General features: G+C 36.6%; 2 protein-coding genes across 2 annotated transcripts; one reads left to right on the forward strand and one right to left on the reverse strand.

The window, feature by feature from the left end:
• Positions 1 to 1,726: 1,726 nt before the first annotated feature.
• Positions 1,727 to 12,611, reverse strand: LOC308217206 (glioma pathogenesis-related protein 1-like; the record flags this gene model as incomplete). The annotated part of the gene is made up of 4 exons (XM_080610140.1): positions 1,727 to 1,733; positions 7,815 to 7,918; positions 10,360 to 10,605; positions 12,441 to 12,611. 4 exons carry the CDS (start codon positions 12,609 to 12,611, stop codon positions 1,727 to 1,729), a joined length of 528 nt encoding a protein of 175 aa, XP_080466266.1.
• Positions 12,612 to 12,755: 144 nt separating this feature from the next.
• On the forward strand, positions 12,756 to 21,317 carry CCDC107 (coiled-coil domain containing 107). Its single transcript, XM_080629284.1, has 6 exons — positions 12,756 to 12,983; positions 15,812 to 16,017; positions 17,275 to 17,341; positions 18,701 to 18,791; positions 19,918 to 20,027; positions 20,646 to 21,317. Exons 1-6 carry the CDS (start codon positions 12,815 to 12,817, stop codon positions 20,909 to 20,911), a joined length of 909 nt encoding a protein of 302 aa, XP_080485410.1. The 5' UTR covers positions 12,756 to 12,814; the 3' UTR covers positions 20,912 to 21,317.
• The last annotated feature ends 798 nt before the right edge of the window (positions 21,318 to 22,115 follow it).

Raw genomic sequence — 22,115 nt, forward strand, 5'->3', positions numbered from 1 at the left:
AACTTTTTTTACTTACAGATGTCTGAAATACAGCTCTGAAGTGAGTTTTTCAACCCTAATACTGCATCTAAATAATGATTTTCTTTCCAGAGATGGTGAGTATCAGCAACTTTGATGTAAAGCAATGGAAATAGCTGTTGCTCAGGAACTTTAATAGTGCACCATTTTCTATGTAGGAGCCAACTACTTATGGTTTTAGGTATATAGTATTAGGCTTCTGGATTGAGAATGTAATCCAAGTTTTAAATAATAAAACTTGTATTTGAAATGTCTGTTGTTTTAGTAATGTTAGAATAGAAAACTTACAGAAGAAACAGTTAGCACATGCCTAATTTTAAATTAATGTACAATAAAAGTCTAGTTTATTTTCTTTGTGACTGTTCCTAAAGGTGAACTCATGGAAGCCTCCTTAAAGCTCAATTTGAATTCTGAACAGTAAGAAAATAGCAGAATTTGACTTTGTGAGGGTTTTTTATTTGTTCGTTTTACAATAATGGTGAAACATTACCTAATAATAATGAACTTTCATACAGTCATATTGACATTTACTGGGTAAGACTAAGATACAAGCAGGACAAAATCTAGTTTGCTATGCCGGTAAGAAACACAAGTGTCAGATTCTTGTACAAATTTCATCTGTCTTTTGTTGGAAAAAGTGAAATTAAAGCATATTAATGAAAGACTTCATGTCTTGGAAGAGTAAAGAAGAGTGAAATCTGATGATTAAATGGACTTGAGCAAGTTTCAAGATAAAGAAAATTTATTATTGAAAATTCAGAACACTTACAAAACATGAAATACGCTATGCATAAGTAACAGTACACATTAAAATGAGGATTAAAAAAATAAAATTAATCACGAGGTTTAGAGGGAGTTAGGAATAAAATAATAACAAATCTGAAGTGTCACACTTTGAATAAGGAACAATAAATGCATTATAAGTATCTGCTTCTGCTAACTTCACAAACAACAAGACTTCTAAAGAACTATCCTTCTATAAAATCTTACTTATACATTTTATCCAGAACATTCTATCACTCTATGAAACAGGCATGGGTACATAATATGATGCTAGCTTTCTCTTAGCATCGAAATAAAGCAATTGTGATTCCAAAGACTGCCTTAGTATGAATTGTAAGAGTTGTTTAACTGACACATAGTTTGTCCTTGAATTGCAGGAATAGAGTATGTCACAGTTTTGGGAAATCTTGTATTTAAAAATAATGCTCCAAACCTTACCAGATATCATCTTTAGCTTAATATTTTCCCAATATGGGTTTTACCCACTTATAATTTCACTTTTTTTTTTTTTGGTATGTTAGCTTTCTCTAAGGAGCATAAAATAATAGGAACAAAATTACTGTCAAAGAAAGTTGTCATTAATGTCACATCAGTATGACTTTTTTGCTTATTTCATTAGCAAGTATCTTCAGAAAATATTATGTGTTTCAAATCCAATTAGGTGTTTATAGACATGTCTGTAAAGTAGTTTCTGATAAAATAAACAGAGGCAAAAGCAAGAACTAACAGTACTATTCTCAAAACCACCAGACTGACACAAGCCTCTTCGCACGTGATGCTGGACGCCCAAGGGGGTTGCCATCCTGAATAATCTATAAATAAGCATATAGATGTAAGATTTACTTGGAGTAGATGTTTAAAGTAACTGTGGAACATAAGTAGCAGTTGAAAACTGTAATACGTACAGATAAGTTTATCGCGTTCTCTATTTCCTGGAAAAAGGGATAAAATAAACAGTTTTACAAGCTAGTCATGATTTCTCTATCCTTAAAAATTTGTTATCTAAAATAATAGCTAAAATTTATCTAACTAGCTAAAAATATTATCTATTTAATATAAATTATTTAATATAAATTATTAAATATAAAAATATTATCTAAAATAATAGCTAAAACAAACTCATCAGATTTACAATCAGTAGAATTTGGAAAATTCTTCACAATTCCCAGTGATAAACCGTACAATTAAAATAAAAGATAAAATGTTCTGGTAAAAATGAAAACTGATACTCCATAATGGTAATGTCTCCATAAAGCTGTTACTGTTCATAACAATGACATGGATGGGGAAAGGGACACATTATACAGCCCCTTTTTTTTCAGTTTGAACCCTCTCCTTTGTCTTTCTCAAAATAATACACACTAATTAATATTCACAATGTACACATAAGCTAGTTAAGTCTATCAAATACAATTTTATGGATGAGAAAGTGAGACAGACTGATTCCTAAGTGGGGCCTGCTACTGGAATCAACTACAACCTGGTATTCCATGTAGCTGTTTTTCAGATGTGTCTGCTACCTAAAAATTAAGACCTACAGGACTGCTGAATGTTTTTAAAGCTAGACTAATATACTAATATATATATTATATACTATATAATATAGTATATAGTATATATATATTATATATATTATATATATTATAGTATATATACTATTATATATATAATATAGCTACTATAGTAAGTATAGTAACTACCTGTTAGACAGAAACCATAAACCCTACTTCCAGTTTATTAAATGAAACATAAAAACACACATCCTAACTTTAGCCACAGGAAACTGCTTCCTTGTGACTTCCCAGCAGGTGGAAGTTGCCAGGTCTAGAGCTTTCTGGAGACAGTCGACTTACTGTCTCTTCATGTTTCACTCCATCAAAATGTGATGCATACTTAGCAATTCATGACTCTAATTCATTTTCTTGACAAGAACAGAGTTAAAAGAATTACCTAGTTTAAGGAAAGGATTTTATTCACCATAGGGAAAACACTTTATAGCTAGAGAATTAAATTAGTATGCAGTCCCTTTTCACACAGATATAACCAAGAGGGAAAGACAATGGGCCTTACAACTCCAGCACAAATTACAAACCCAGAATGACCTTCTCACAGTTACTGTGACTGCTTCCAGAGTACATAAGCATCAGCTATACTGAAGCTTGAATGTAATTTATCTGTGGCTGGCTGAAACAGTCACAACAGACTCAGTAACTGCAATTTAAGTATTTCATTCCAAATATAACTGATTAGTAGCTCTGCTGTTTCTGAAGGCCTGAGACTACTCAAGAATTGCTGCTAAATGCTACTCTGAAAAGTACATAGCTATATGCTGATTTCTTTGGTATGATTAATAAAGTCAGCACAATACCAGAGTGCAATAGAAAGAGTAATACATTTAACTGAAATCATGACTTACACCTGTCTATCATCAAATGGAGACTTCATAATGATCACTTAGGCCCAGACTCAGTAAAATATGCACTATTTGTTTCCTGAATGTAAATACCCTTAAGGATACTTTTTAATTACTTGTGAATTGGACACAAGACAACACCATCAAAGGGTAAAAAAAACCCAAAGCTTGCAACATTCTTTATCAAATAGGCCATTGTATTTTTTCCTCTTACATACTGCATTTTACATTTACTTTTACTTACTACACAGTTTATTTTCACAGATGTCCCCATTTGCACAATGACTGCATGATCTTCCTTCTATATATGGTCTTCTTGGCAAATTACCACTACAAAGGAAAAAGCAGAGTTTCACACATGATTTTAAATGATTTGGTAAGTAGTATCTTAAATAATTTGTTGAAGTAAACACTCTGAAAAGACAACAAATTGCTGACAATTCATTAAAAAAATCTCAGAATAATTTTCGTTCTTTTAATTGTTCTGTCCCTGATAAAAAAAGGAATCTTAAAAAGCTGTTATTTTTCTAATGGGAAAATACTTAGGCTTTTTATTCTATGATTTATACTGAAACAGAATATTGCAGATGGAGCTTGGTTTTAACTGATGAAAACCGAGGATTTTAGAGTGGAAACTTTAAGGTGAAACACTTTCAAATAGCTTAAACACATTTACAAAAAAAAAAATAAAAAAAAAATTGTGAGCTTCATTCCACAAAACACAAACGTCCAAGAATAACTAACCAGTCTTAGTGAACACACCGGGATCTTTACATGCTTATGGATCTCATACAAGCAGAGACAAAGTGTTTACATAAGTGTAAAGATCAGCTTGCAGGACTTACCACTGCACATTCTCAGAAAAGCTCCTTATACATTGTAACTCCTGAAAAGAATAATACAGTTATCATCGTCCTGGCTGCCTATACCATGCTATTAGGTAATGGGAAACAGTAAATGGTGTATGCTGCATTCATTCAAAAAGATGAAGAAGTGCTATATTTCGCAGCCTAATCCTGGGAACTCTGGGGCAGATTTAGTCCTCTCAAAGGACTGTGTGCTATTACAGTTTTTTCCCACTCTGCTCACCTCCATAGTGGGTACTCCTCAAAGGGGATCATTTTCACCAAAACTCATGATACATTTCTTCTGGATCCTAAGCCTGTATTTACACCCTATATCATCTATATTTATAAATGAGAGCTACTCACCAGACATATAGAGGAAAAGGCTGCTGTAATGCTGTTGTACAAGATGGATGGTGAAGAACATTACCTGTGACTTACTTGCTATTATTCTTTGAAATGTATTTTATATATATTGCCTACAAGTACACTGTTGGCCTAAGTTTTACCCCAGCAGCATCTAGAGTGGCATATTGCAACCACATGCTCTGACATGCGGTCCAGGCAGCAATAAAACTGAACGGTGATCTTCTGATACCAAGAATGGAACATAGGTTTTGAACTTGTCAGAGAACAGCAGGAAAAAGTTATTAATATATATATGTATATATAAATATCTCAAAAATAAGAAGTTGCAGGTTAAGTAACTTACCTTTTGGGTGATCATCCATATATACATTCACAGCATGGGTGATTCCCAACAGCAGCCCACATAGTATCTTAAAAAGAGTCTCAGAATCCAGAATAAAAGAGACTGAAGGACAAAGCATTGCTTCTAGAACCTCTAGCAACACCATAATGCCTTCATAAGGGTGTGAAAGCAGACCCACCTGGTGACTGTGCACATTTGAAATGCAGGAATGCAAATGGAAAGAAGCTACAGATATTGCCTGAGCTGCAATTCAACAAGTTTTTCTTGGTATCAAAGGCTTTTACTGCATGGGGTAATTACACTTCACACAGTTCATAATCACTGTGAAACCCCCTTTGAGAGAACAGTCAGCCACAGATCCAGAAAGATGAAAGGCCTTCCCTTTTTCTCCAAGAAGCCCTATCTCATCATTAAAAATACGTAAATCTACAGATTACTTAACACTTAGGTTGCATAGTGTTGCCTCATTGGGAAGGTATAAGGAATGGAAAAAAAAGGCACAAATTAACTTATTTAGAGAGGAAAAAAAGTCACTCTCACATGGAGCACCAGGTGGCTTCTGAAGATTATGTCACCTAATTGAAACAAAATATATGGGAGACTATCACATGGGCTTTAATTTCACTTGTCTTGCTGGTTTAGGCTACAGAAACTAAAAGGCTCTCTTCATAAAAACTGACATTGTTGTGGCTTATATTTTGCTCTTTTGATTAATCATTGCTACTGTTTCATTTCTTTCTGATAGCTAGTGAGTACTGAGCCAACATTCTCCATGGTTTTATAGGTGACCACCTTTTCCCTCATGTGTATCACTCCATATTTACTTCCAGTGATTTTCACTTGCCCAGGAATGAAGACTGCAGAAACTGTGAGATGTCAGGACTTTTCTGACGTCATGCAAATGTCAGAGCACCCTATATTCACATCATCATACAAAACTTAGCAATCTGGTAGTTGCAACTGATAGAGTATCTTGTAAAGTGATAAATCACCACAGCATCTATCTAGTCTTCCCTTCAGGATTCATCAGGTTGTTTACACTTCTTGCCTTTAGCCATGGGCAAAGAGTGAGATGTGAGAAAGTGTTCAGTTTTTCTAGTTTGGACTTTTTGCCTATGGTGCAGAAAGTGCAGAGGTAAAATAAAATTAAAAAACCTAGGTAAATGCAAATAACAAATAACAAGGTAAGAGAAAATAACCAGTCGGAAAAGCTCTCCAGGATGGCTAAGAAGAATGCCCAGTAAGCCAAGAGACATCCTAAAAGACCCTTTCAAGGGTATTTCCAAGATTCTACTACCCTTCAAACAGAATACTAAGGACCATCTTGAGGCTCCTCTTAGAGCTAAGGTTTTCCTGGACGTAACAGATGAGGATTCACCTACCAAGAGAAAGCTAGGTAGAAGAGATGAGAACAGCATGACAAACAGAGCCTGGCAGCACAGATGTGGCAGCGAAGTTTGAATATGACAGCAACGACAGGGCACAGTCCAAAATACTGTATGCTTCTCTTTCAGTGGGGAGGATACTCTGGGCATCTCAGACATGTATGGTCCCAGCAGCAGATCACAAACAATCTATAAAAGGACCACAGTGTAAAACCGTTACACTGAATAAAGTAATTTTTTTGGCAAGGTGGTCCTTAAACTGCTGCATCCTTAACTCTGAAAAAATCTGTTTTCTAGCTGTCTTCAAAGGCAACTGAGCACTAAGGGTCCAACCCTTAGGAAGAAGTCATGAAGATCTAGTTGGAAAGGGGTGTTCCAGTATCTGGAGCTAGAATCATCATCTGGGGAAGACTGGTGGCAAGGTTCAGGTTTATCTATTTTTCCAGACAGTTTAGGAAGGGAAAAGGCTGTTAGACGATTGCCTGTCTGCTCTAACTACACTTGTTTCTGTGATGACATAGAGAGCAGAGTTCCTGGTATCAAGCAGTGAACAAGAGAACAATGACACGTTAGACCTCACTCTTAAGACAGCTATGCAGCTTAGCTATAAGCTCTCTAGGACGTGCAGAACACCACAGCAAAACAACATGGTATACTGTTATAGATCAGAAAATCTCAAGTGAGAAGGCTTACAGACCACTGTTGAAGCCAATTAGCCATTATTCTGCAATGGCAACTGTAAACATTTTAGTTCGGATTTTAAAAAGAAAACAACAACAAAGTCCTATACCCCAGCAAGTTTTCAAAATAACAATTCAAATACAAGTCCAGTTTTGTCGTACCGGGAGATGGGCAGGGCTCAATGAATTTTTTATTTCAGGCTAACTGAACTCCCCAAAAGTGGCCCAGGTTTGCTAGAAGAAAAAAACAGCTGTCATGCAAGCTCACAAGCTATGGATGTTTTAAAAATGACAAACAGATTGCATATGCATGTGCTTGATTATGGACTGTGCACTATTATGAGACAAAATATATTATTTTAGAACTACTGCCTTTGTGTCTTCAAACTCCTCCTAATTTAGGAACAGCATTGGCTAGGGCCTACATTTTTTCACAGTATAACTTAAATGTAAAATCACATCCTGCTGTTAGCTTCTTCTCGCACTGATCATTTACTGCTTTCTAATGTTCAAATAACATGCGGTGTATCACAGCTTTTAGTCAAGAAATTATAATGAAATTTATTTTACTGTTACAGAGAAAAAAGCAACTGATTTAACAATTGTGCTATTATTTCTGTAATTTATAAGGGGAAAAAAAAAGAAATACATTGTAAAAAGCTAAGTGCAATTAAAACCATGTATAAAACTGGAAGTTGCCTGCAGCAACTGCTGCCACTTCTTTTGTGTCATATGAAAAAGAAATCATTGAAGTGGAGTATGGGTAAGTTCGGCGTTTCTTTGCTTAGGATTGGCAGAGAATAAGATTTATCAGTAAAGTTAACAGATTAAAAAACTTTGCAAGTACATGCTCATAGCTCTCGTGATAACTGAATTAGACAACCATTGTTTTCTCCAATAAATAAAAAACCCAATTTATTTACAGCTAAATGTCATTACAATTGCTTTATTTTTTTAATATTTAAACCTGCAACCTACCTTGGTGCATAGTTGCAAATAAAAATTGCTGCATTTCGTATTCCTCCAATTTTCTTACATGGAGCAACAGCACAGCCTATTTTATATGAATAGTCCCAAACGACCTAAACAATGAAGGTTTTAAAATAAATTAAAAACTACACGTAACAGTAACCTAGTCCAATATTTAGAAAGTTTACCTTATTTTCAGAAATCCTACTTCTTATTTTCATTTTGCAACACCTATTCTTATACATTCAAAAATACTGGTGGTAAGCACATTTTTTGAGATGAACTTCTAAATATTCACCCTTCAAGATGAAATGACCTACATTGCAAGTTTCCAGAATCTTCTACAGAACAATTTTAGTAAGAGTCAATGACTTTGTGACTCAGGGGTAGATTCCTTGGAACAAAAGCGAAATTAGTGGCAACTACCCAACAGCTCCTTTAATTATAATTCCAACATTGATAACTCAGGTCCGCAAGAAGCACTTCTCTGTGCTAGAAGTGGTCTGGCTGATTACTACTGTAAATTTAAGTCTGAAAGCTCTAGCAATGCACATGTTCAGACTAAAGGAGTGTCATCTGCCATTCTTAACAGAAAATGGTTTATTATCTCTTACAGTTTGGGTCTCTGCTTTTTCTTATAAGATTCTTTTCTATACCTTACGCATATGACTAACCAAACCGTACTGAGTTCAGGCAAAAAGTTTAACTATATACCTAGCACATCTGGATGATCATACATTCCACTTCAGGAAAAGTTAAAAGATATAGTGGATTACTCTCAGTACCTCCCCAGTATAAACAGTACAGGCCTCAGACTGACAAACCGACTTGAACATGCCCACAAGTTCCACCTCTTCAAATGTAAGAAGCAGTTATGTTCAACAGATACAACCTTTCTTCAAAAAAGGATCTTAATGTTTAAAATGGTATTACCTGACTCCTGGATTAAGGACTAAGCACTTCACGGGTTTTTATGTAACAGCACCACATACTTTTTGGGTTTCCACCATTTTGACATTAGTGTGTTGTGGTTCTCTTGGCAGGTCTACACAGCCTATCCACTATGATCTGTAAATTTTACCCACGTTCAACTTTCTGTCATAGCCTTCAAGACTAAGATGTCTGCTAGTTCATGCCTGGTCTTTATTAGTTTTGATGAAATATGTATTTTTAACAGATTCATTGGTGTTTAACCCATGTAGTCTTTTTGATTTTGTTTCCAGCAATTAGTTTCCTGTGTAATTCTGCCTGAAATACTGCCTGAAATGCATGAACGTTTTGAGATGACTTAACTATATATAACAGGAAAGCAATATTAATCAGGAGAAAGATCAGAAGTGAACATTATTCCCAGAGAAATGTTCAAAATCCACCAGAATTCTATCTAGCCAAGGCTGAACAGTGAATTTTAAAATGCTAGAAACTACCTTACTATATAATATTTTATAATTTATTGTGCCAGACTAAAAGTGAAAAATACTTTCCCAAGATGTTGTCTAGTTCTAATCTCCTAAAGATTTACTGCCCCATAAACAGCAAAACTTAAATCCTCCAGCCTTGCTTTTGAGTTTGTTACAGGCAGAATCAAGGACAGGAAACAAGAATTAACACTTGAGAGGAAGTAAGTGAGAAAAGACATAAAAAGAGGTGCAAAAAAGACCCAAGCAGAAAATGCTCTGTAAATGATTCTGGTAACTTAAAAGTATTTTCGTTTTACAATCCGAAGTTACTCAAAAATAACCTCGCAGCTACTCTCGTTATCTGGTAACAGTTGCACTGTAAGTAAGTATACTGCACAGTATTTTCATCTGTAATTTGCACAGAGAGCAGTCTAAGCACCTTTGATACTGATGAGAAATTAGTCACTTTTATTAGCTACCTACTTGACATTAAAACTATCATCTGTTTTAGGTCAGTGAAATACTATATATTTGCTCATAGATACAATTAATTCTACTGCAAAGCTTATTTTTCTAATCATGGTAATTAATAGATGCATTTAATATATTAAGTGTTCAAAGAAAAAATTTACTTTCTCAGCAGAATTAAGATTGTCAGAATTACCACTGAGAAATCAGATATATATCACAAATTGCCTCTTTTGTTGTTGATGCTCTTTTTCTTCTCTTCTTTTTTTACAAGATATTCAAAGAATACAATTTACTTTGGATGGATTTTCTCATTCTGTTAACATTTCTACTATGGAGTACCACAAACATTCTGCAACTACTGTGATTATTTTGAACAGCATCTCCAAACTTACAGAAAACAGAACTGTGTGGCTTTGAAGCTGGAGAACTTGAAACGATTATTTTATGAAGTTCAGGCAGTACTGATATAATGAGGCTTTCAGTAGGGCCAGTATTTTGAACAAGAATAGGTTACTACATACAAAACAGATGAACCAACCGACAGTACAGAATTGCTTGAGATTACAAAAATCAATGAACTGTCAGTCACTATGGACCATGTACAGAACTCCGTATTATTTACAGCCCCCACTGATTCATGTGGGAGGCACTATACAGGACATTTTACCAAAGATAACTCTTACCTGAAGGTAATGACCGCATATCTTAGAACATGTATTCACATTAAAGACATAGAACGCGACCTCATCATGCCACGCTTTAATGGCACCAGTAACACTAAATGCTTGAACACTTCCAATCCAAATATTCTCTCCAACAGATGTGAAATTAGGATGGCACTGATACCTCTCTCTTAAGTATACATTATGTTCAAAAACACATTTTCTTGCCCACGCCCTTGCAGTCCTTGCCAAAGCTGCATCCCAAGTCTGCAAAACATGAAAGGTGAAATAGCTGTGCAATGTTAAGCTACACACAGATCTCAGCTAAAGCCAGTCAGGCAATAATGTACAGATATACTATGCTGGAGTTTCATAAAGAAATACTTTCCCTTATTTAGGCAAGTACCAGTGTTTTATTTTCATTGACATTTCCTATTGCAGCATGGAAATATGCCTCATTTCATTAGACTATTTTTTGTCCCCCTTCACTGTTGGAAATCAACAAAGAACACTTGCTAGTAACTGAAAAGTTGTTTGAATTGCACTTATATATTCAGATAAGAAATTACCATCATATCAATTAAACATGAAACTTCTTTTTGTGTTTGTTTTTGTTGAATAGGTCATTAAGGATTTCTATTTGGTATATAAAAACTAACTCAAACTAACAAGCACAGCTACTGTAGATTCTGATCTACTGTAAATTCTGATCTACATCTAAGTTTTTTTTTTTAAGAGAGGCTCCAGAACACTTATTCCTCCTACAGTAAAGCTTTAAATTCACATTGGAGGATTTTACAAAGACAGGTCTGTGAGATAAACATGCCAATGTTCGGCTAATAATTTATTCTGTTACCTGTTAGTTCTTTGTAGCCTGCCACCATTAATAAAACTTCTGATTTCTGAATATGAACTATCTTTGTTATTTGTTTTCCAGTCTCCATTGTTTTTCAGCCAGGTTCGTCTACCATTAAAATACTTAGTTTTATGTCTTCTAAAGATCCTGGTTTATTGTATAGGTTTATTGATGTTGGTACATTTCAGTTCACTCTTAGTCTCTACATGGATCTTACAGTAACTCCACGGGCTAACTGTTTTGTTCCTCAGGCCTTTAGTTTTTTCTAAACACATTTCTATGTTCATACCTTTATTCATAGTTTTTCCCAGTTTTCAGGAAAACACAATAAACATAGAATCATATCACAGAATCATAGGATGGTTTGTGTTGCACGAGCCTTGAAGGATCATCATCTAGTTTCCAACTCCCCTGCTATGGGCAGGGACACCTTCCAGGTTGCTCAAACCCCATCCAGCTTGGCCTTGAACACTGCCAGGAATGGGGCAGCCACAGCTTCTCTGGGCAACATCAAATATCCACTTTTTCTGCATCTTCAGTTTTGTTTAACCCTTTACAGGAAAAAAAAAAAGTGCAATTTGTTTCAGTTATGGCAAGCAAAAATTCTTCCTTGCTACCAGAAATTCCCTTCAGCCCCAATACTGCAGCTCACGTCCTTGCTTTTGATGAAGACCCTAGCTCTTCTGGATTGGTCCTGCTGCTGGACCATTGCTTCTTCCTAGGGAGAAACTCTTGCAAGGCCTACAAGAAATCTGTAGAGGGACTTTTTACAAGGGTATGTAGTGACATGACAGGAGAAATGGCAGATTTAGAGTAAACATAGTAAGAAATTCTTACTGGGAGGGTGATGAAGCCCTGGCACAGCTTGCCCAAAGAAACTATGGCTGCCCTATCCCTGGCAGTGTTCGAGGCCAGGATGGATGGCGCTTTGTGCAACCTGGTCTAGTGGAAGGTGTCCCTACCCATGGCAGGGTGTTGGAACTGCACGATCTTTAAGGTACCTTGTATGATCCTATGATTTGCAGCTGGCCTGCACCCTCATCCTGCATACCTGATGTTTCTAGACTCACCTGTCTACAACTGACTCACTGTATCTCCTATCAAATGAATGTAATGGCATTTGAACACAAACCAGTGATTCCAAATTGGCTGCCTCACCCACGGCCAAAAAAGACCCCCCGGCCCACTGTCCTACTGCTGCCGACGGGGGTCTGGAGCCACACGTGCACCCCAGGCCCGCTCCTACCATGTACTGCATGTTGCTGGCCTCTGGCTGGACTTTAGAGCGAAAGTCATTGTGGACGCGCACGCACTCATCGATGAAGGCGTTATCTGTGATGGCCAGCAGGAGGGGTTGCTCCCCTGCCGCAGGCCTCAGCACCACCCACAAGGCCAACACTACTTCCCATAGCCTCATAGCCCCAACTGCTCCGGTCCTTCAGAGGGATCCCGGCTCCACCTCCGCACGTCCTATCCTCTTCCAGAAGCTTCTGCCTCCGAGAGCGGCCCGCCGGCCGCTGTGGCGACGTGACGTGAGGAACCCGCCGGGGGGCGCTGCGGTGGTGGGCGGGGCGCGGCTCGCGCGCTGGGCGGTGGCTTGCTGTCGGGCAGGCGGCGGCCATGGTGCTGTCGGCGGCGCAGCAGGTGGTGGTCTCGGTGGTGCTGGTGCTCTGTGTCTTCGTCGTCATGCCCAGGATGTTCGGGGCGGGCGGCGGCGGGCGGGCCGGGCGGTCTCTGCGGGGCGGCAGGGCCGGCCCCGGACATTACGATCTCCGTCAGCACCGCAGAGGTAGGAGACAGAAGGGTAGTCGGGGCCGCATTGCCGCCTGCTCGGAGGCGGCCCCTAGCTCGGGAGCGTAGCCCCCGGGAGCGGAGAGAGTTACGCCCTTGCCCGACGGGAGCCGCTTGGTCATTTACCCTGGCTGTGAAGGCACAGGCCTTGTCAGCCGGCTCCGAGCTGGCCTGCGTCCCTCCCCCTCCTCGCCACCCACCTTGTGTTCTGCTTCTCTAGTTCATGACAGTTCTGATTTTTGCCTGTGTAGTCCTAAGCAAATGACTTAAAAATACAGGTAACACCCTGTTACGGGAAGCGTATCTCAGCATGGCTGTGTAAGGAATAGTGCCTGCAGGGCGGCACTTAGTTCCTCCGGCAGCGGAGTAGCCGTGAGGTGTCAGAGGAGGAAATCCACTGCGCATGTTAGAAGTGCAGTAGGGAAGCCAGGCGTTACTGTCAGTAAACACTAGCATACATCGTGTGAGATTTGACCGGTAATGTGTTGGAACGAGCTGAAGATGCTTGTTTAGAAAAGGTGTCACTGAACGGGCTAGAGAGCTTCTTGTTAAAGCCTGAGCAGTATAAATATATGTTAAACTATGTCACTGTATGTCAGCTGAGGATTTAGCCTAAGGTCCGAAGGACTGCTTTCACTCTGGAAAATAACAAAATGCCTGCTTTCTTAAAGTGGCTCTGCGATTCCTTGATAATACCTTCCAAGGCATTGTAAGGGATAAATAGGTGCTGTAATCCTCCAAATTATGTGTCTGTGTGTTTTCCCGGGAGGCAGAAAAAGTGAAGCCTGAGCTGCTACCATGTTCATCCCAGCTCATGTCAAACTGTGTGCTTCCTAAGCTCTAGTCTGGCCTGTTTTGCTTCATTATGTTTAATTTATGGTAGCTGTAATTTCCTATAAATCAAACTGTTTTAAACCCAAACGTCACAAAAAGGCAGCACTTCACATGCTGCTAGTTTTGCCAATGTATTGGCCCAGCACTGCATAAAATAGGGTTCAGGCAGATCCGTCGTCACCTGTCTGGGTCATTCTTTTCTCCTGTTTGATCAGTAACTCACTTTGCTGTTTCTTCAGTGCCAGGAAGGTGTTTCCTGTATCTACATTCTTATTGTATGACCTGTGGAAATTTTTTTACCATATTAAGTATTCCAGTAAATTTCATTTACATAAAAAAAAGTAGAACTGAAAGTAAGAAAAAAATAGTGAGTGCAAACTTAAAACTAGTAATCAATAGGAAACATTCTGAGGAGGAAAACTGTTAAAATGAGATTTCCAGATTAGTGCATTTGTAGTAAGTCTAAACCTGGTTGTGTTGAAAGGAGAATGTCTACCTGAACTTGCATTAAATGACTAAGGTAGCTGGAGTTCTGCTTGTGTCAGGTAGAGCCTTTAATTTTCTTGTGTAACTGTCTAGTTCTGTCTCCAGTTCCACTGAGCAAACATGCAAATAAAAGATCTCCAAATGGGCATGTTGCAGACTGATCAGTTACATGTAGAAGAACTTGCAGTGATACTTGGCATGGCTTGACTGCAGAGCATCAGTTTACCATCAATTTGCTATCAAGTAAGCGTCGCTACAGTCAGGGTCTTTCCTGTAACTCTGAAAAACTTTTCCGGCTAATTTATGTTAGGCAATTCTAAAACAGTGTTTGAGCTCTCTTATCACAAAGTACCAGCTTAGGTTAGCAGAATCAGAATCCTTTTTCTCTTGTATTTGGAAGATGATGTTACTAAAAAGAAGAAAAAGTTATTTCACTGAGAGCTGTAACTTATGTTAGTTTTTTTATCTTATGTGATTGTGGCTGTCTCTTGCACCTTTGAGTTATGTAGCTGTAAATTCTTGAGATGCCACTGTTCAGTATTCAGTGACAAGGACTGATTTGCATAATGGTCTTTTGTTTGGGAGTTCTTACAGAATGTGAATCTTGTTTTAGTCATACCCAGTTCTGATATATTAAATTATGATGAACTAAATGTTCAAAGGGATTTGAAAGTATAAGTCTAGGCACTCAGTTGAGACACCAGTGTTAAACTTTACCACCCCTCCAGTCATCTGCTCTCTGTCTCTGCAAGCATCTGCATTCTGTAGCTGATAGCACTGTTTCTCATGTGCATGGCCCATGAACCCCAGATTTTACTACCAAATAACCTAATTCCTAAATCGAACCATGACACTGGCTGTTCTTTTATCTGCTTCCTGTTCTGGCAGGCAAATCACGTGCAAAAATACTTCGGACTTCAAGGCTGCATCTCTTTGCTATTGTGTAATCTCCTGCTAAATATTTGATTTGCAGAGGTACAGCACTTCTGAGCCTGTGGGAATATCCAGCTAACACTGAATTTACTGTCAAAATAGCAAAATAATCACACAGCATGTGTATTTCAACAAAATAGTAACTCAATTTGTACTTAACTCCTTTGCTGCAGAGGAAAAATACTAATTTGTAACTGTGCTTAGCGTCAACGGTTTTTGTGAGTATAGTTTTAAGATTTAAGTTGTTTCTTGTAACATCTACTTTTCTGCCGGTTGCTGTAGGTTTGCTGGTATTGCTGTGAAGAAGCTTAAAACTTGTATCTTAAAGAAACATAGAAACCAGTTTGACAGTCTGCTGTCTAGATGTAACTTTGCATCCAGTTCATGAAAGAGTGATTTTTAATTTTGTGGTTTTAGTAATTTTTATTTGGATGCAGGGCTGCCCATACCATCTTAGTGGAGTGATGAGCAAAGTCACATAAGAAGAAGACAGTTTAATTCCAATTGTGAAACTAATTGCAGTCTTAATTTCCATTCTTACTTTGTCTTCTTTCTCTCAATTTAACTTTTAAGGTAGTCCTCAGACAGTTTACCAGCTTCACCAGAATCCAGGAAATTCTGACAGTAATACTTACCAGAGCATTCAGCAGATGAGAAATGCAATGGAAAAAGAGATAAAGAGTGAGAGAACAAGAGGAAATGGTAGAGAGTTAGCATTCACCCTCATGCCATTGTATGCTCTTGGAGTGGGAGTGTTTGCAGCATACAAATTTCTTAAGGTAAGAAAAGCATTAAATTATTGAAATTGGAAGGAAATGTAACTTGCTGGGTTTGTTTTGTGCCTCTCTCTACCCCCCACCTCCAGTTCTGAGCCCATGTATATTGTTGTCAGGAAGCCTTTTCTTGCTCAGTTTGACTTTGAATATGAGCTCCAGAGTTAAAATTTCATAATTTGTGATTGTTCCTTATAAAGGCTTCTGACTGACTTCTACAAGTATCTAAACCAAGGTGAGAATCTTACCCTCCTCCCACCCAGATAAGAATCTGAGAATCTAAACAGTGCTGTTACCTGAGGCTGTAATTTAAGCCTCATCAGTGTTTCACTTCCTTTTCAGTCCTCAGAATGAGATTAAGTATGAGAATGAGGTGGACAGAAGGATGATTCCTGCAGAGTAATAGTCTTAGATTAGCAATTAGATAAATAGTGAGTAGACTTGACCTTTTATTTGACTTAATATTTAATTTGAATCTCTCATTTGGTCATGCAGATGCAACATAGACTTTTATCCATGAAATGTGATATCTTTTCTTACCATTTGTAAATCAAAAAAGGAGAAAACGTGATCAGTTGGTTTTTTTTTTTTTTTAAATGTCTTGATATGTATTATTTATAGTAAGAGATATTACAGCGCTTGGAATGCTGAGAGGACACCTGGAATATTGTTGTTTGCCTTCAGGAGACAAAAAACCCAGCCTGAACAGAGTTGGAAACAGCATCTTCATTTCCATAGTCATTTCATATAATCTCCTATATGAGAAAAATATCTCAACTTAGCAAAATGAACATGGGGGCTGACCAGTTTGGTTTTAAAAGTAAATTTAATTAGGTTGTAAATAAGATTTAAACGTAATAAAAACAGTAATTCGGGTGTTACAGCTCTTTACACTTGAGCATATGAGATTGAAATGTAAATATTTTTATAATTGCATCTTCATTACTTGAAGAAGGAAGTTTTACCTCCTAGTTAATGGTAGGAAACTGGATCCAGTAACCTAGAAGATTCCTGCTGTTCATTTTTGAAAACTGGATTTGATACAGCAACTGCTTTCTTTTACAACTTTTGTCAGTCAGGTTGCCATTGCTTAAAATCAGAAGTGTTAGTTTTAAGATCTAAAGAAGGCACAGCTGAAAAGTTTCATTAATGGAGCAGATTTTTATGGTTGCTGTTTAGCTTGAGTAAATTTCTAAATGCATTTTTTTGTTTTAATACACCAATAGTGATGAAGTGTTTTTAACATGATTTTATTTATTAAAGATGAAGTCACATGAAGAAAGTCTCACCAAAAAGGAAAAAAGTACAGAAGACAAGGCAAAGGAAACGGGTAAGATAACACATTCAGAATGCATATTTCCTGCTGGAACAAAGATACATGTTTTCATTGATGGCAGTCTGGCTAAATGAGAGCAATCTTTTAAGTTACTTAAGTGCAGCTAGGAACCTATAAAAGAAGACTTTGTTAGTCTTTGTATTTGAAACGCTTGGTAGAGGTGTATTTGAAAACTCCAGGTGATAATATGCTTTGAAACAATACAGTGATATAATATGATTCTCTGCTTTTTAATGTCTGATGTTTTTCTGATTTAAGACTTGTTTGGTTTTCTTCAGTAGAATAGGATGTCTAAATATGATATAATAATCTTTAGATTAATAGTGTATTTAAAAGGGATATAATGATCTGCTTTAGAATTTCAGTTGAACTAATTGAACAGTATGGGTAAACAGGTACAGAGACTGTTGAACTTCTGGGCCAAATTAGAGACCTGTCAAATCAAATGTTTATAGAAGAGACAGAATAAATTATACTATCTTTTTCTTCATTATAGAGAGAGTACTTTTGACTGTCTGATTCAGTCCATTCTGCATATGCCAAAAAGTGGGCTTTCCTTTGGAGAAAAAATTATGGCCCGTCAAAGTTGAGCAGTTTTCATACTTCATACATTTTTTGCTCCTTATATAGACATATACTTAGTCAATTAAACAACTGTCAACCTCTTTTGGTGTCTCTGTATACCAGATCTGTAACCGGGTTCAGCAACCATCCCTGTGTGTTGCATTCTTCTTTCTTCAAAGTTTAGTAATATCGTAGGATAAGTTAATCCTGTTGATTCTAGTGCATTGTGTTGAATATATTTGTGATGTGTGAGTGGGCAAATTCATGATACTATATATATATAAATATATAAATATATATTATATTTATTTATTTATATATATTTATTATATATATTTTTATATATATTTATTATATTATATATATTTATATATATTTATTATATTATATATATTTATTATATTATATATATTTATTATATATATAAAAAATATATATAGTATAAATACACTACTTACACCTCATGAAGTCTTGAAATTGCATATATTTGAGGCTGGGAAGGTGACAGCTGCATTCTTGCTCAGTTTCTACCAATGTGTTCTCTGTTTGGGCACTATTGAAGGCAGGTTATTGGATAAGAGGGACATAGTAAAGCTACTGTTCTTATCCCAAGTATTCCCTTTTCATGTTCTAGAATTTTATAGAGGAAAAAAATCCTGTTTTTTAACCTGCTCAACTGAAAATACAAATAAATATCCTTTTGGTATGGTAAATAAATTTCTTACAGTGTTCTCTTTCCTGCTCCCCCTACTCTCCTCCCCTTTTTTTTTTAATTCTGTGTTTTGTTAGAGCATCAGCTTTTAGAGCTGGAGCAGCATCTAGCACAGACAGAGAAAATGCTAAATTCTTTATTGACTCAGTTGGATCCACTGTCAAACTGGTGAGTGTTTCTAATAAACACCTCATTTAGTATTGTTTTATGTAAACTGAAATTCTCTAAAATGTTAACAGAGTTCTTAAAATGTTCCTTATATATAGGTAAGGAATAGTGTTTAGGAAGCTTCTTTAATTACTTATTGTCTCTGTGGCCTTTTGCAGGTAATAGCTCTTCTGCAATTTGTGATATTTTCCACAGTCACGTCCTGTCTCATGTTTACCAAACACAAGTGCAAAAACTGAGACTTACCATGTTACTTTGCCTTAACAAGTTAGATTTTAATATTGATCAGAGAGATTAATACTGAAAAAAAAACTTAAGCTCAGTAGCATTTGAAAGCCCTTGCAGAAATTAGATTTCTGGTAGCAGAAAGAGTTTTTTCCTTCTGCTTTAATTAGAAAACAAAACTAGTTATCAAGGAGTAGCTGCTTATTTTTGTTTTGAAATGGATCTATAAAGTTCTTGTGTGTTTCAGGGAAATAAAGCTTCCCTGTTGTAGTATATTAAGGGAGTAAGTAATATAACCTTCTTGTAGTTTTACAAAAGTTTCTTTCTTAAGAAGCTAGGGCTTTACCTAAGTACTAGAAATGAAGATATCCATGCATTCGACTGACATCCTTCACGAAGCCTAGTTAAAAACATGCAAAATTTCATGATTATTCTTTTAGTATGTTTCTGAACTTAATATGTGCTGAAACTATTAAGCAGCAAATACACTGACAAATTTGCATTACAGATTTAAGGTAGTGATAGGGAGAAGAGAGAGTAAATAAAATCTGAAATAAATGAGATATGTTTCTAAACTGTAAATGTCTGCATTATGCATTGTTGTACTAAAAATAAAATTACTTTGGGGAATTGGTTCTTTCAGTAGTCATTAGTCAGCCTTAGCCACTGAGGCTCCAATGTTAGAATTCAGTGGCTAGATTATTTTGTAGACCTATGTGGTGAGCTCCCTACTTCTCAAGAGGCAGTTCTCAAAGAAAATGTTAACCTAAACGTGTTGCTAACTCAACTATGGTACTTATCCACAAATAGAACTATTTCAGTCTTGTGCATTATTATCAAGTGCTCACTTCCAAGGTAATCTTTCAGCTGCTGACGTCTGCCCTTTTTTTTTTTTTCCTAGTGTTAATGCTTTAGCTTGTGAGCAGAAGGATGAAATAATGACACAGCTCCAATCAATTAGACGGCTGATGAAAGAAAGTGGATTGGATAAATCAGAGAACACAATGAAAGGTACTTTGATTTCCAGCAGGATAAGCAGCTTTAGTTTATATTTTAAAGGAATAAACTATAGTTTATTCCTTTAAATATAGGATTCCTTTAAGTATAGAATCTTACTATAGTAATGTTCAGCTCTTGCATCTTAAGTGATGTGTGTGAAATTAATTTTATTCTGGAGGAGTGTCGTTTTTCCTGTTTGAGGTGTGTTTGGATATATCATGACTTTTTTTTAAGAACAGGTGCTAAAAGGCATCGCACTAAGATAGACCACACAGTCATGTTCTGCTTTGTTAAAATGGGCTTTTTGAACAGGAGTGCCTAAGCAGTCTGTTAGTACTGGAGTAACTTTAGTTTGAGGATTCCCACGTGGGGACTTCTGAGGCTGCACAATATACAAAACAACAAATTTTATATTAGTTTCAACTGGAGACTTTCAAGAGGTTCATAGTAGTCCAAAAGAAGTCTTAAATATTAAGAATGGCTCACTAGAAATTTGGGGAATGTTTGCATTAGTTGAGTCTTAATACAAGAGAGAGAGGAAAAACAAAAATGCTACTTCTAAACTGAAGCTGAAATTTGGTGCCTTTTTGGTAATTTAAACTTTTTTTTTTTTAATGTGTGAATTTTAAGGTCTTGGCCACATTTGTAATGAGAAACTTGAAGATCTCATTCAGTCATTTGCTGAACATTCTCAAGATAAAGAAATGGATGACAGAGAAGATGACAGTAATGAAAATTTGCTTGAGTATATTGATAATGATGACAGAATAGAAGAGCATGAATTACACAATGAGTACGAAGAGCATCAGTTTGAGCAAGATGTGGTGGAAGACGAAGAAATAATGAGCATTGCATCAGAAGAGATGGGATTGAGGAGGCGTAATAGATATGAATGAAATCTGCACATATAAAATTTTCAAAAGCTTATGAATTACTTTTTTCCTATAATGTTGGATGCACTTTAAACCGTTTTGAATGGAGTTATGTGTGCTGCTGTATGCTTTAAAAAGGGGTGTGAAATACTGCCTGTGCTCCTGTCTGTGACAGTTCTGTAACTGACTTCAGTGGCAGCAGAATTTTACTCAGGATGTTTACATATTTTTTTCTATTTATTTTTTTCCTATAAAAAATATTTCTGCACTCTGTATATAATACACTGTAACTATATTTGATGCTTCACTAAAATATTAGAATGTCTTGTAGTTAAACTAGAAAGAATAGATGTTTCATAAATGTTTTGTAGCTAACAAGCATGTTGCCATGTGACTTTCTTGAGTTCATTAAAGAGCATGGACTGATGAATTCAGCTCTTTGTGGAAAACTTTCTCCAAAGCAGGTATAAAAATCAGTTAACAGTAAGACTTAGAAATGCATTCCTAGTCAAGTTTTTATTTGGACAGAGAAACCTAGCCACAGACACTATTTAGAAATAATTATGTCTGAGTTTGCCATCTCCTTACAAATTATGTATATTTTTGTATATGAGTTTGAACTTTAATAATTACACTGGATCACTTAATCTGCTCCCCACCTGTCACTGATTAAACTCTGCAGCTGCCTCATAATTGATTGATGACCATTAGTACTATATCCCTATTTCATATTTATTTTAACACAATAGAACCTGGCCTTTTGATTCGTTGCAATACACTTTTTCTTAGAATAGGATTCTGAGAAACAGATGCATTGCTAGTATCATTCTGTAGCTGTGGGGCTTTGGAGGTTGATTTTTCAGTTCATGATGCCAGCTTAATAGAGGCTTTTTTAGGCCAGTGTTAAGAAAAAATATTTATTTCCTTTGCCAGAATAATTTTTGTCCATATCTTTATTTTCTACTTATTTTTTGTTCACTTGACACATATGCCTATGGAACTGCCACCCTTTAGTGACAGGAAGTACATTAGACGTAGGCCTGACAGCACAATACTGTTACATTTTCTGGTTTATAATTGCATAGCTTGTAAGTAGGCCAGTTGCAATGCCTGAACTCTTGTCATCTTTGTTCTTAAAGGAAAATAACATGGATTTGTTCTTATGTAGGAAATGGACCAAACCTGTTACTGTGCCACTCACTGGGATGGAATGAATTGCTCAGTCAGG

This window comes from Psittacula echo (genome assembly GCF_963264785.1).
Source record: "Psittacula echo genome assembly, chromosome: 1".
Taxonomy (NCBI): domain Eukaryota; kingdom Metazoa; phylum Chordata; class Aves; order Psittaciformes; family Psittacidae; genus Psittacula; species Psittacula echo.

Coding starts and splice junctions, on each gene's coding strand:
- CCDC107 (XM_080629284.1), top strand. CDS start 12,815: ATGGTGCTGTCGGCGGCGCAGCAGGTGGTGGTCTCGGTGGTGCTGGTG. Junction 12,984..15,811: donor TCTCCGTCAGCACCGCAGAG/GTAGGAGACAGA, acceptor TTAACTTTTAAG/GTAGTCCTCAGACAGTTTAC. Junction 16,018..17,274: donor CAGCATACAAATTTCTTAAG/GTAAGAAAAGCA, acceptor TATTTATTAAAG/ATGAAGTCACATGAAGAAAG.